The sequence below is a fragment of the Carassius auratus genome, chromosome 31 (genome assembly GCF_003368295.1).
Source record: "Carassius auratus strain Wakin chromosome 31, ASM336829v1, whole genome shotgun sequence".
In the NCBI taxonomy this organism is placed as follows: Eukaryota; Metazoa; Chordata; class Actinopteri; order Cypriniformes; family Cyprinidae; genus Carassius; species Carassius auratus.
In genome coordinates, this window is record NC_039273.1 from 83,328 (window position 1) to 96,338 (window position 13,011).

General features: G+C 39.1%; 2 protein-coding genes across 2 annotated transcripts; one reads left to right on the forward strand and one right to left on the reverse strand.

The window, feature by feature from the left end:
* The first annotated feature begins 409 nt into the window (after window positions 1-409).
* Window positions 410-5,075, forward strand: LOC113050100 (vesicular inhibitory amino acid transporter-like). The gene is made up of 2 exons (XM_026212784.1): window positions 410-1,305; window positions 2,115-5,075. The coding sequence occupies exons 1-2, from the start codon at window positions 913-915 to the stop codon at window positions 3,300-3,302; spliced, it is 1,581 nt and encodes a 526-aa protein (XP_026068569.1). The 5' UTR covers window positions 410-912; the 3' UTR covers window positions 3,303-5,075.
* Window positions 5,076-6,695: 1,620 nt separating this feature from the next.
* Window positions 6,696-12,216, reverse strand: LOC113050101 (aurora kinase C-like). Its single transcript, XM_026212785.1, has 9 exons — window positions 11,951-12,216; window positions 11,629-11,697; window positions 10,849-11,104; window positions 10,740-10,773; window positions 10,228-10,419; window positions 8,577-8,715; window positions 8,341-8,489; window positions 8,027-8,201; window positions 6,696-7,881 (listed from the first exon to the last, which is right to left on the reverse strand). Exons 2-9 carry the CDS (start codon window positions 11,692-11,694, stop codon window positions 7,711-7,713), a joined length of 1,182 nt encoding a protein of 393 aa, XP_026068570.1. The 5' UTR covers window positions 11,695-11,697; window positions 11,951-12,216; the 3' UTR covers window positions 6,696-7,710.
* Window positions 12,217-13,011: the final 795 nt, after the last annotated feature.

Consider the following 13,011-nt stretch of genomic DNA (forward strand, 5'->3'; position numbering starts at 1 on the left):
TCAGCGACGCATTTTTTTTTGCTCATTCCCTCTTCAAATGAAGGAAGGTTTTAAATCCGTTCAAAAGAGTATTCCATCACCAACTCCAGGGTGGCACGGTTCCTCTTGTTGAAAATGAGTGCTAAACCTTCATCTGAAGCAATAAAAACTGTAGAGTTCAAGATGCACAGTAAAACACAACAAGAATATTTCTAGAACACTTGTAGTGTCCATGTAAGACCTCGTACGATGCGTGGAGATGGTTTATATATTCGTAAAGTTATGCAACATAAGAGACCCCGGATGCCATTGGGTGTTGTGACCAAGAATATTGGGCATAATGAGAGTGGAGAGGAGGATGGGGTCCTGCAAGCACCTCCCCTAGAAATGCAGCAAATCTTTACCCAGTTTTTTGTCGGTGCGGAGTAGCGCGCGCACTGGGAGCCGGAGACGCGCGCGCGGCATTGGCAGGCTGACGGTGACACGTGCCTCTCTCTCAACACCCCCGAGCTCCCGTGGACCGCATTGGCATCAGCGACGGCCACTGAATCGCAGGATTCGACGCCGTGCCACGGATACAGAGAACGGAAAAATCCGCGAGCGCTCTCCTTTACGCACTGGACATTAAACTTTGTCTCGCCTGGGAAGCGCGCATCAGAGTCCGGAGAAAAAAGAGAGAGGAGCTGGCGAACAGGATGCAGGTGCCAGGCATCATCTACGTCTGAAAGTGACATGAACCACGGAATAAGCAAAAACACCAGGCGTGATTTCAGTCACAAGTGGAGATAACGAACACGCGTCACCACGAGAGTCAGTTCTCTTCTCGCTCCGTTGATGCGCAGACAAAGAACTCCGGTCGCACGCTAAATTCGATATATCCAGAAAAACATTTGTAGAGGTATTTGAACACGAGTCTCATTTAGGAGAGCAATCATGGCTACGGTAATTAGAAGCAAGATCTCTAACAAGCTGTCCAACGCGGCCACCACGGTCACCAATAAGTCTCAGGCGAAGGTGAGTGGGATGTTCGCCAGACTGGGCTTCCAGGCCGCCACCGACGAGGAGGCTTTGGGCTTCGTCGACTGCGATGATCTGGACTATGACCACAGGCAGGGGCTTCAAATGGACATCGTTAAAAACGAGCAAATGGGTGGAGAGGGCGGCGAGGAAACGGGGGGCGAGGGGGACAGTCATTACCAGAGGGATGGAACGGGTCCGCCGCCCTCCGCGTCCAAAGACGGAGGACTCTGCTCTGAATTAGGCAGCCCGGACAAGCCAAGAATCACTGCTTGGGAGGCAGGATGGAACGTGACCAATGCGATCCAGGTGAGGAGGCATTACGCGTCATGGCGATGCATGTAGATATAAATAATCACACTCTAAAGTTTTTAGTATTAATCAATATGGAAATGTTACGTGGAAACGCTTTCCTAACTATATAAATACACACACGGGTTCTTTAAAGGGTTAGTCCTCTGTGAAGCAAAACGTTTCTTTAATGGCGTAGATTTTTCTTGAGCTGATGTCGCGTCACGGGGGATCTGATTGATATTAAAGGACCTTTATCAACGAGTTGAGCTTTATAAAACAACATTCAACCAGTCCATTCAATATGCATTTCTATACTGAGGTTTGCATGTGTTTTTTTGACGTGCGTATAATGTCCCCATTACAATTTACGATTGAAAAACCCGTTCCAAAATGTTGGCTAAAAAATAACTTTTGGATAATGGAAAAAAAACGCATACTTAAACAATAAAACCTCATATACTAAATCGTGCGCAATTGCAGCTATTAATATCAAGAGTGACGTCAGTGACGTGACTCCCTGCCCATTTGATTAATCCTGATGACGACACAATGAGGTGAGCGTGACTTTGCTCACAGCAAATGAAATGTCGGACTGAATTCAGCTGCATTTCTAATGCTCCATCACACCTGCAGTGAATGTAGGAGCTGATGATGGCGCATTCCCTCAACAGAGCCCCACAGAACCTTTCAAATTCACAAGTCCATAAAAAAAAAAACACTAAGACCGTTATGAGTATAACTGTCTAGAATAGAACAGAATGCATGGGTGAACTGAGTAAACGTGTGTTCTGTTATATAAAGCCATGCTCTGCTTATCTCCCCAGGGCATGTTTGTTCTCGGGTTACCCTACGCCATTCTCCACGGAGGATATCTCGGACTGTTCCTCATTATATTCGCCGCTGTCGTGTGCTGCTACACGGGGAAAATCCTCATCGCTTGCCTCTACGAAGAAAACGAAGACGGCCAGTTGGTACGAGTGAGAGACTCGTATGTGGATATTGCTAACGCATGCTGCGCGCCACGCTTCCCCGCACTGGGAGGTCACATCGTCAACGTGGCTCAAATCATCGAGCTGGTCATGACCTGCATTTTATACGTCGTGGTGAGCGGAAACCTGATGTACAACAGCTTCCCCAACTTCCCCGTGTCCCAGAGGTCTTGGGCCATCATCGCCACCGTTGCTCTTCTGCCCTGCGCCTTCCTCAAGAACCTCAAAGCTGTGTCCAAGTTCAGCTTGCTCTGCACCCTCGCGCACTTCGTCATCAACATCCTAGTGATCGCCTACTGTCTGTCCAGGGCGCGAGACTGGGCCTGGGACAAGGTGAAGTTCTACATCGACGTCAAGAAGTTCCCCATCTCCATCGGCATCATCGTCTTCAGCTACACCTCCCAGATCTTCCTGCCTTCGCTGGAGGGGAACATGCAGAAGCCCAGCGAGTTCCACTGCATGATGAACTGGACTCACATCGCTGCCTGCATCCTCAAAGGCCTGTTCGCCCTGGTGGCTTATTTGACGTGGGCCGACGAAACCAAGGAGGTGATCACCGACAACCTCCCATCTGGCATCAGAGCCGTCGTTAACCTCTTCTTGGTGTCCAAGGCGCTGCTTTCGTACCCGCTGCCGTTCTTCGCCGCCGTGGAGGTCCTAGAAAAGACTTTCTTCCAAGACGGAGGGCGTGCGTTTTTCCCGGATTGCTACGGGGGCGACGGGCGTCTCAAATCATGGGGTCTTTCGCTCCGCTGTGCACTAGTTGTGTTCACTATGCTCATGGCTATTTATGTGCCACACTTCGCGCTCCTCATGGGTCTGACGGGCAGCCTGACGGGCGCGGGTCTGTGCTTTCTCCTCCCCAGCTTATTCCATCTCAAGTTGTTGTGGAGAAAGCTCTTGTGGCATCAGGTCTTCTTCGACGTCGCCATATTTGTGATCGGGGGTATATGCAGTATTTCCGGCTTCATCCATTCCGTCGAGGGCCTGATCGAGGCGTACAAATACAACCTGTCCGATTAGTCTGGAAAATGACCAGTGGTTTTTTTTTTTTTTTTTTGGTGATAAGTGTTATGCATCCCACATATTGATAACCAAACCATTAAGTTTCCCCCAGAGAAGATAAATAAAATATAAAAGCATTTAACCCAGGATCATTTAAATCTGAGCTTAACACACAATAAATAAATCAGTGCAAATGCAAATCTTTACTCATGAGAAATGCCTTGGACAGCAGCGCGTTACACAAATAGATACCAGAGCAAATCTATATTTTTGTTGTTAAGTGAGAAAATGGTTTATAAGTGAATTTATTTGGGCTTTGATTTGGCCCGACTCCACAGGAATCGAGGAAGAAACCATTTCATTGCATCCGAGTGCAAGACTGAGCAAAGCAAAGCAATGCTGTGAGAGAGGAAACCTCCTCTGTACGATCTGCAATACACGCTAAAGAACAAAAACACCAACGCCATGGCAATAAACACAGTAGAATACGTTTCAAATAAATTAATGGGTTTTCCTTAATTCGAGATGGGGACACATTTAATTCTTGATTATTATCGTTTGCATTTACTAAACCAAAACGGAGCACAAGATAGAAAATAAAAATAATAATAATGGCAGCATACTGGACGGTGAATAGAAGTATTTATCTATGCATTTTGATCGTATGATGTCCATGCAGTATTAGAGATATTCAGAAGAGAACAAGGGTTTTATTCACACGTTGCGTTTCAATTGCTCTTTGTCAGAAAACATACAAAGAGACACGTATTTTTACAAGACATCGAATAACGAACAAGAAAGAGTAGCTGGACGTGAAGACAGTGAAAAGGAAAACGAAATTCCAGAAAAAATGATGGAAATTTAAAAATCCACCAACTCAAATAACTAAATTTTGAGCAAAGCGTTGTTTATCGGGTATCAAATGTCGTGATTTAAAACTATTAATAATGTTCATGTTCCCCTCGGTGAGATTTATTATAACGTCGTTGGATCGAAATCAAGGGACTTGCATAAGACATTTTTTTCATTTTGTGCAATCCAATGGGTGCTGTGGAAATGTTATAAAACCGTGTGTGTTGTGTTATTGTGGTTTAAAAGATGGAATGTATATCACAAAATCGTTATCATATATCGTGAAAATGAATATATTGAAGAATAAAGAAAAGCGTGAAATTATATTGTAAAACTGTTTGTTTTGGTTTTGTGTGATATGGAAGAAGAAAAAAATGAAACCCGTGCTTCTTTTTCCTTTCAAAAGAGAATAAATCTACAAAACAATAAATCAGTCGAGTCCAGCTCTCAGAGATTTATTTAAAGACAGCACATCCATCATAAACAGGGGTTCACATATTAAACCACATCACATATACAATTATTCTTGTTAAATGGCCAAATGCATTTTCAAGAATCCTATTTTCTTATAATTCCTGAAATAGACAAATAAACTGCGACTGCTGATCGAAAATAGGCAGTTTTAATTCAGTATTACAATCTGAAAAATAATGACCGCAGTTAATAAATGCATTACATGTTGTATTTATTAAATAAATGATAATGCAAAAAGTAAATGCAACTTGTCATTCGTGTTTGTTTCATACGGAGCAACAGCCAATAACAGAATGAAGTGAACTCAAACAGAAAATGTGCGACAGATTTTTGCTCTCGGCTCTTATTCCGCAGAAAACAACATGCGAACACACAGTCTGACATCTGGACGCAGTGCTTCTACGTTACTGGGGCTAATATGGAATAAATAAATAAAAAAAGAAAGACAATACAGAGATGCAGAGATTTCTTATGGTGTGCGTGCGCGCGCCTTAACAAAAGAAAAAAAAATCAAACCGTGTCGACAGTAAAAATCTATAGGAAGAAATGTGTGTATATATATATATATATATATATATATATATATATATATATATATATATATATATATATATATATATAATGGATAAGATATTTAAAAAGATTATTTACACAATATTGTAGTTTTGTAGATTTTATATATGCACAGAATAATTATGGATGACAATGTTTCGCATCATCATTGTCTGAGGATTATTTTTAGACTGTTTCAATATTAACGTAACGGAAAATTTTGGCAAATGTCGTTCGTGGTGCATGATGGGAATTCGAGTTCAACCAGAGGAGCCATTTTCTCTTTACTGGACCCCGCGATGCCTGAGAGACTGAGCTAATGGCGCCACCTGGAGGAAACATGAAATATTGCCGAAAACCATACGAGAGTGCTGTACAGAAACACTTTTAGCACTTCACAGGGTTCTGGAACTACAGCCGCTATAATGGACCGTTTGAGTTTCAAAACGAAGATCTTTGGGTTCATAAAGAGCAAACATTTACGTTAACGGTTTTATTCACATGGACTGCAATGCTAATGTGTTGTTAACCGTGTCTCACAACAAAAAAATGTCAGATTATAATACCATTTTGTTAAAAGATTGTTTGCGATTGACAAAACGAACGGAAATTAAATAAATCTGTATTTACTCACCCTCATTGTCGCTCCAACCGTGTCAATTAACACAATTGGGAGAGATAAATAGCACATTGTCCTGAGTTTAAAGTCCCCATGGACGAAAGCCAATCATACTTTAAGTAAACACTATAAAATTAAGCATTAATAGAAATTCACGAAGTTATTCGCTGAGAATCCGAGTTTAAAATCTCACGCGTGCAGATTTAAATTTACAAACGTCAACGGTCACTTCGTGTGGCGCGAATTTTGAATATGCGAAAGCGCCAACCACTGTTGACAACTTAGCAGTTTTGTTGCTAATTTATCAGCTTTTCAGACTACCCTAGCAACTTTTTTTCCCCCAAAACACATAGCAACAAATTTAGCTTAAAAAAAGGCAACTTTTTAAAGTGACTCAAATTATAAGAAGCCACATATTTTCTTCTAAATTACATGGGGAAACCACTGAACAGCTAGCAAGCCAAGCAACACCAATCTGGAGAGAGATGGAGAAAGACGCCTAACAGTACAAACATCAAATGTGCATTAAGTTGCTAGTTCCATTTGGTCAATAATATATGCACATTTATGATAAAATGACATCATAACGTCATTGAACAAATCAATCTGCCTTTAGCAACTTCCCCAATTAGTTGGCAACACTGGCACCAATGAGATTCGATTGAAAGAAAAACTTCTGTTTGCGAAGCATCAGCTCCTTTGCCATTCCTTCTTCTGTGGTGGGTTATAAACAGTTAACAAGTCAGTATTTAACTAGTGATAAAAACCAATATCTGTATGCACCATGTATGTACTGTACATGTGTAAGAACTGACAATAAAGCAGACTTGACAATTTAAAACATAAACTGATAATTGAGTATTATCAAAATATCCATTATTTAATATAAAAATAAAAAAGGACATTCAGCTATATATTTTATCTTAAAGAAATTTATTCCCATACACAAAAAGTGAAATACATTAAGTTCTATATTGAGATCCTCAAAAGTTATAATAAAAGAACATTTCTTGTTTCATTCACATTTATACTGTTTCATCATTCTGTTGCTCCGTGGAGCTCCTGTCACTAAAACAAATTCCTCGTATGTGTAAACATACAATAAAGCTCATTCTGATTCGGATTCAAGTAATGGTTAAAACTTTACAATCTGTGTCTTTATTACATATTTACAAATGCATGTAAATTGTAGCGTGTTAACAGCAGTGTTGGGAAAGTTACTTTTAAAAGTAGTGCATTACAATATTGCGTTACTTCCTTAAAGTAACTAATTGCGTTACTTAGTTAATTTGTATTAAAAGTAATGCATTACATTACTTTTTGCATTACTTTTAAATATGGGCTGGGCTTACATTTATTATTGTAAAAAGTTATATTTTTGGCAAAGGTAAAAGCCCTTTTCGCAACAAAATCCTCAGATCGTAGGAAATGTAAATTCAAGTGTACAGTAGAACACAGAAGAAGAAAGTTCAGCAATAAGTGTTAGTTTATCTTGTGTAATTTTTGCTTATTACTATGGTTGAATTGGATCAAAAGTCAGCAGTAAATTGGTTAATATAATGTTATTAAATACAAAAAGGTTTTCTTTGACTCATATTCAGAGTTGCTTTTAACTGTTTTTATTAATTTTGAAGAAAACTAAATTAAGATTTTCTTTTTGTGTGCGAGATGATTTAATGCAGGTTTATATTTATTCTAAAACTAAAAGTAACATCTTACTCCCGATTTCACTCAAAAAGTGGACTTTACAAGTTACTTGATAAAAGTAATCCGATTACGTAACTCGAGTAACTTGTAATGAGTTACCCCCAACACTGGTTAACAATAAAACACAAAAAACAACATACAAATCATAAAGTTATTCCCAAGAGCGGTAGCAAAGATCAGACGCATTACTGCCACATGAGTCTGTTTTGTTGAGTCTGGTCCTCAGCTGCTGGTTGGCGTGCGAGGGGTTGGTTTCTTGGAGGAGTTCTCCAGCACCCATGGGTGCTCCAAGACGCTCTGGATGGGGAGGCGGTGCATGGGGTTGTGCTTCAGCAGTCTGCCGATCAGGTCTCGGCTGCCCTCGCTCACGTGAGCCGGATACGTGAACTCAACCTGGAGAGAAACAGACATGGGACGTGTGAACACCTGAATCAATCGAGACAGCAGTGAAAGCCTACGAGAAATAATCACACATTCACATCAGACAGACTCAGGATTATGTGCAAAGCTAGTGGAAGTTTATGACGATTTCACTTACTCTAGAAATCTTGCGGTACGTTTCGTCATGGCTCTTTGTTTCGAAAGGTGGGTGGCCAACCAGAAACTCATAGCAGAGCACTCCTAGACTCCACAGATCCACTTTCTCATCATGCGTTTTGCCTTCAATCATCTCTGGAGGAAGATAGTCCAGCGTACCGCACAGCGTCGACCTCCTGACAGACACATGATAAAACACACATTAACCATACACCAACACCCAAATACTGACAATATGCTGCACTTCAATGATAAATGAAACAAACACTGGCATGAACACCACCAAAGTTATGATTATTCAAGCAGAGGACTGACCTGGAGGAGGGTGTGTGGACGGACCATCCGAAGTCTGCGATCTTCAGCTCTCCGTTGGCCCCCAGCAGGAGGTTTTCAGGTTTGATGTCTCTGTGAATCACGTTCTTTGAGTGACAGTAGCTCAGAGCATCTGCAAGCTCCATTATATACTGCAAGCAGACATTATTATGAGATGTTATCAGTCTAAATGTGTTAATCATGATCATTCAAACACACAGCGCTCAGTGGTTTCTGACCGTGGCACTCCGCTGGTCATCGAACGTCCCGCAGCGCTGGAGCTCTCCATACAGCTCTCCTTTAGGAGCGAACTCCAGGATCAGATAAACACGTGCCGCGTCGTGGAAATAACCGTAGAGACGCAGGATATTGGGATGTCTGAAAGGAGACAGCGAGTTCACTTCACAACACACACAGATCTCACTTTCTGAACGCATGTGCTCCAACAAAGCAAAACATTTAGATAAAGCATATTTATTGTTTTTGGCCAAACGTCGTTGCAGCTGAATACCATTAACAAAAAATCAGTAAAAGTAAAAACTTTTCAGTAGCAAAGTTTAGATGGTATTTTTTCCTTTTCATCTTGCCTCTGTATGATGCATAGGCTGATTTGTTTACAGCGGTAACCAAGGAAACACTATCACTGCTGTTCATAAGTGCAGCGCTGCTTTGTTTACAGCGGTAACCAAGGAAACACTATCACTGCTGTTCATAAGTGCAGCGCTGCTGTGTTTACAGCGTAACCAAGGAAACACTTTAAGCTCCACCTGCTGGCAGAGAGTGGATCTGCGTCTCGTTCAGCTCGTCTGCTGTTTCGCTTTCATACAGATATTTGTATGTAGTTTCACAAAACTGAAGTCAAACCATTCTGTTTTTGCTTCAAATTTAAACTAATTTAGATTAAAAACTGCTCCTGTTGAACACATGTAGCATTTTTGTTGATTAAAATTCAGTGGTTGCCTCTCATTTTAAAATGGAAAGAGCACAGACAAAGCCTTATGTTGTTTATATGATAAGATTTTTCTCTTATTTGTGTCACTTATTTGATTTGTAACTTGTTTTAAAAGTTCAATTTAGTTTTGTTATTTACATTATATTTAAATTGTCATTTAGCAGATGATTATATCCAAAGCGACTTAAAAACGAAGACAATAGAAACAACCAAAATCAACAAAAGAGAAATAATATGCAAGTGCTTTAGAAGTATATTATTATGGTGTTATATTTCAATTTCACAAAGAAACGTGCAGCATTTCATCCAAGCAGTAATAAAAAAGGACATTTAAATTTATAATTTGTCTTAAATATCATTTTGTAAAAAAAAAAAAAAAAAAAAAAAAAACTGAATCGAATCAAATCATGAGTTAAGTGAATCGTTAAATCCCTAAAAATCAGCAGCCTAAAACATTTACATTGTGGTATTTTTGTTAAAAAGGTTGAACATTTAAAACAATTAAACAGTCAGTAATGAAATGAAGAAAAAATAAGCGAATTAAAGTAAATACAACCAAAAAAAAACGTAAAATATAATCTAAATGTAAAATAGCACTGCATAGTTTTCTTCTAAAAAAAAAAAAAAAAAAAAAAAAAAGATTAATTCTTAAGTTACAAAAGTTACTCAGGGAAGATCAATAAATTATTTTTCTCTTTTGTTCTCTAACATTAATGACAGACAGAAACAGGTTTATTAGGCTGCGGTCATGTTAAGACCAAACCCAAATTAGTTTTCTTTTTTTACCGTTCACATTCACAAAACCGACTGGTTACGAGGATTCTGACATAATTTAGTGCGTTTGACCCACTCTACTCAGCGCTGAAGTTAGCAAATGCTCCTAGATTCAGTTCGATGAGAAACGAGTCTAAGGAGTGATAAAAGCATGCAGCAGGTACCGGAGATGTGACTGGATCTCCACTTCTCTCCGCAGCTGGTGCTCCACTCCAGCTTTCTCCAGCTGAGTTTTGAACAGGACTTTGAGTGCCAGGATGAACTTGGTCTGACGTTCCCTGGCCAGATACACACTCCCAAACTTGCCTTTGCCCAGAGCTCTTCCGATGTCAAAATTCTCCAAACTCCACGCTTTCCTAGAGAACAGACACATTATAATTATAATTCCCATCACCCGTCGCCTGTGATTTCATGCTCCAACTCAGACGTGTTTTTGGAAATAGAGCTTCTATTCTATCTAGAGCAAAGATATGGACTGCATTTGAAATTAATAGTTTAATAAAATAATCACTTAAATGTATTCCAAGTGTTTTCTTTCCACTAGTCTGGAAGATGACATGGAAGCAAAATAGACCAAAAAATGTTTCTCCCTCATATTAAAGTGGCTTTGAGGTGCACTTTTAAGTGTGAATACTTGAATTAACATGATAGAAAATCTAAACTGTAAATGACTTACTTGGCATTACTGGATGTTCCAGCGGAAGGAGTTTCTGGAGAGCAACAGAAAGAGTGATTATGATGTTTTCAGAGTGATGTAGTGTTATAAGATCAGAAGAGGCTCTTACGCTGGAGTCTGTTCTGTTTGCTGGGTTCAGGAGATTTCGTTGGCTGAGGTTTGCTCTGTGTTGGTGTTTGGAGTGGCTCTGGATTGAGGTTCTGGTCTCCGGGACGTGTGTGTTTCACAGGAACAGAGACTCCGATGGGCTTGCGCTGGATGCGCTGCGGTCCGTGTGCTGAGCCGAGAACACGCGTGTTCGACGTCAACACGGGCTTCTGAGCGCTCTGGGTCACCGGAACTCTCTTGGGTCCACCGGCAGAAACCTGCAGAACAGGAACACAACATACATGCATCAAAAACAGCTACATGCATGCGTTTCAGAAAGATAAAGATAACTATACTACAGATGAGTCTGGATAAGACAATACACCATTTACTCTCAGTAAACACAGATCTGAACCTGATATTTAACATTCCCTGAATCTAAATACAGAGAGAAGAGATGGAAAGAGGAAAGCTAGGAGTATTAATATACAAAGCCACTTTAACCAAGATGAAACAAAAAAAAAATCTTAAAATTAAATTTAAAAAAAGCTGAAAACAACTGTTTAAAGAAAACTTTTAAATTATTTTGACAGCTAGACAATTGCAAAAAATACAAAATAAAAATATAACACTTTTCTTTTATCATTTTTTTTATTATAAACGTGTAATCTGACGGCACAGAAAATAGTATATTAAATATAATATTATTTAAATATTCAAATTTTGATTTCGGTTAATAGACGATTGCAATATGTTGACATCTGGAGAATAAACACACAAGTAACCATATCTTCTCAAATACCTTCTCGTTCTCAGGAGGTTGGATCTTCAGGCCTTTGCTCGATTTGTTTCTTGCAGCAGTTTCCATATTCTGAGTTTAAACGACATAATATTTGATTAAATATAATAAACGCATTTCACACACACAGAGACACACAAAACACCTTCACCACATTATTAACTAAACTACAATAACATTCAGACTAATAAAGAACAAATGTAAGGATTGAGGCCCTGACGCACGACGGCACCCGTTCAGAATAACGTTCCCATCGAAACGCATGTTGATAACTCAAATCTATTTACATTTATTCATTTAGCAGATCAAATTTAAAACAACGAACCTTTTAAAATGAAAAGCTTTAAAGAAATGAAAGTGTCAATAATGAAGCGTTTAGTCGTTTCCACAGCAGAAATCCTCCTCAAATCCGACGGAAACACGACGATTTCCACCTCGCCGTTTTAATAACCTGTAACCATTCGATAAACCAGCCGTGTGTGCGTTTTAATAATGAAAAAAAACAATAATAATATATATGTATTTATTTCTGTTGATTCCTGAAGAGGATGAAGCGCTCCTCCTCAGCGGCAGCGGAACTGGCCTGTTTAATTTCAAATATCCCACTTTTAAATACCTTTAAAAATTATCTGATTTTTGATTGGTCAGATGGAGCTGCAAACTGGAATCCTATTGGTTGCTGGAGAATTCGTCATGTGACGCAAGCGAACCGGGAATAAAAAGCATAGTTGGAGGGCGGAAATGACCAGTAGGTGGCGCTAAAGATCATCACACACATCTGAGTCTTTATTATATAATATTTATACTCTATAAAGTGACCATCAGATCAGTGTAGCCATAACTACTAGAACTAGATTCAGGAGCGTGAGCCAAAAATTAATGTTGCACTGTATCCAACTATATTACATTAAAATATATGACATTTACAAATTAATATTAAATGTAATTTTTAAAAATCACCGTTCAAAAGTTGAAACAAGTATATATATATCTTCTGCTCATCAAGGCTGCATTTATTTTATCAAAAAAAAAAAAGCAATTTAAAATGCTTTAAATATCATTTATTTATCTGTATTTTCAGCTTCCTCCAGTCTTCAGTGTCACATGATCTTCAGAAATCAGAATAATATGATGATTTATCAGTGCTGGAAACATTTTTGAAGGGTTAATACCTTTCTGGAACCTTCGATACTTTTTCAAGATTCTTTGAGGAATGAAAAGTTAAAAAAGAGGAGTATTCATTTAAAATATAAATATTTTCTTACAATGTGAGTCTTTACAGTCACTTTTTATCAATTTAACACATCCTTGCTGAATGAAAGTATTAATTTCTTTCAAAAATAGAAAGAAAAAAATCAGCTGACCCCATATTTTTAACAGTACCGA

Bases quoted from the DNA above. Each gene is read 5' to 3' on its own strand.
- LOC113050100 (XM_026212784.1), top strand. From the start codon at position 913: ATGGCTACGGTAATTAGAAGCAAGATCTCTAACAAGCTGTCCAACGCG. The intron at 1,306-2,114 runs GTGAGGAGGCAT...TTATCTCCCCAG, and splicing joins ACGTGACCAATGCGATCCAG to GGCATGTTTGTTCTCGGGTT.
- LOC113050101 (XM_026212785.1), bottom strand. From the start codon at position 11,694: ATGGAAACTGCTGCAAGAAACAAATCGAGCAAAGGCCTGAAGATCCAA. The intron at 10,420-10,739 runs GTAAGTCATTTA...TCTGTTCTCTAG, and splicing joins GGAACATCCAGTAATGCCAA to GAAAGCGTGGAGTTTGGAGA. The intron at 7,882-8,026 runs GTAAGTGAAATC...GTTTCTCTCCAG, and splicing joins CGTACCGCAAGATTTCTAGA to GTTGAGTTCACGTATCCGGC.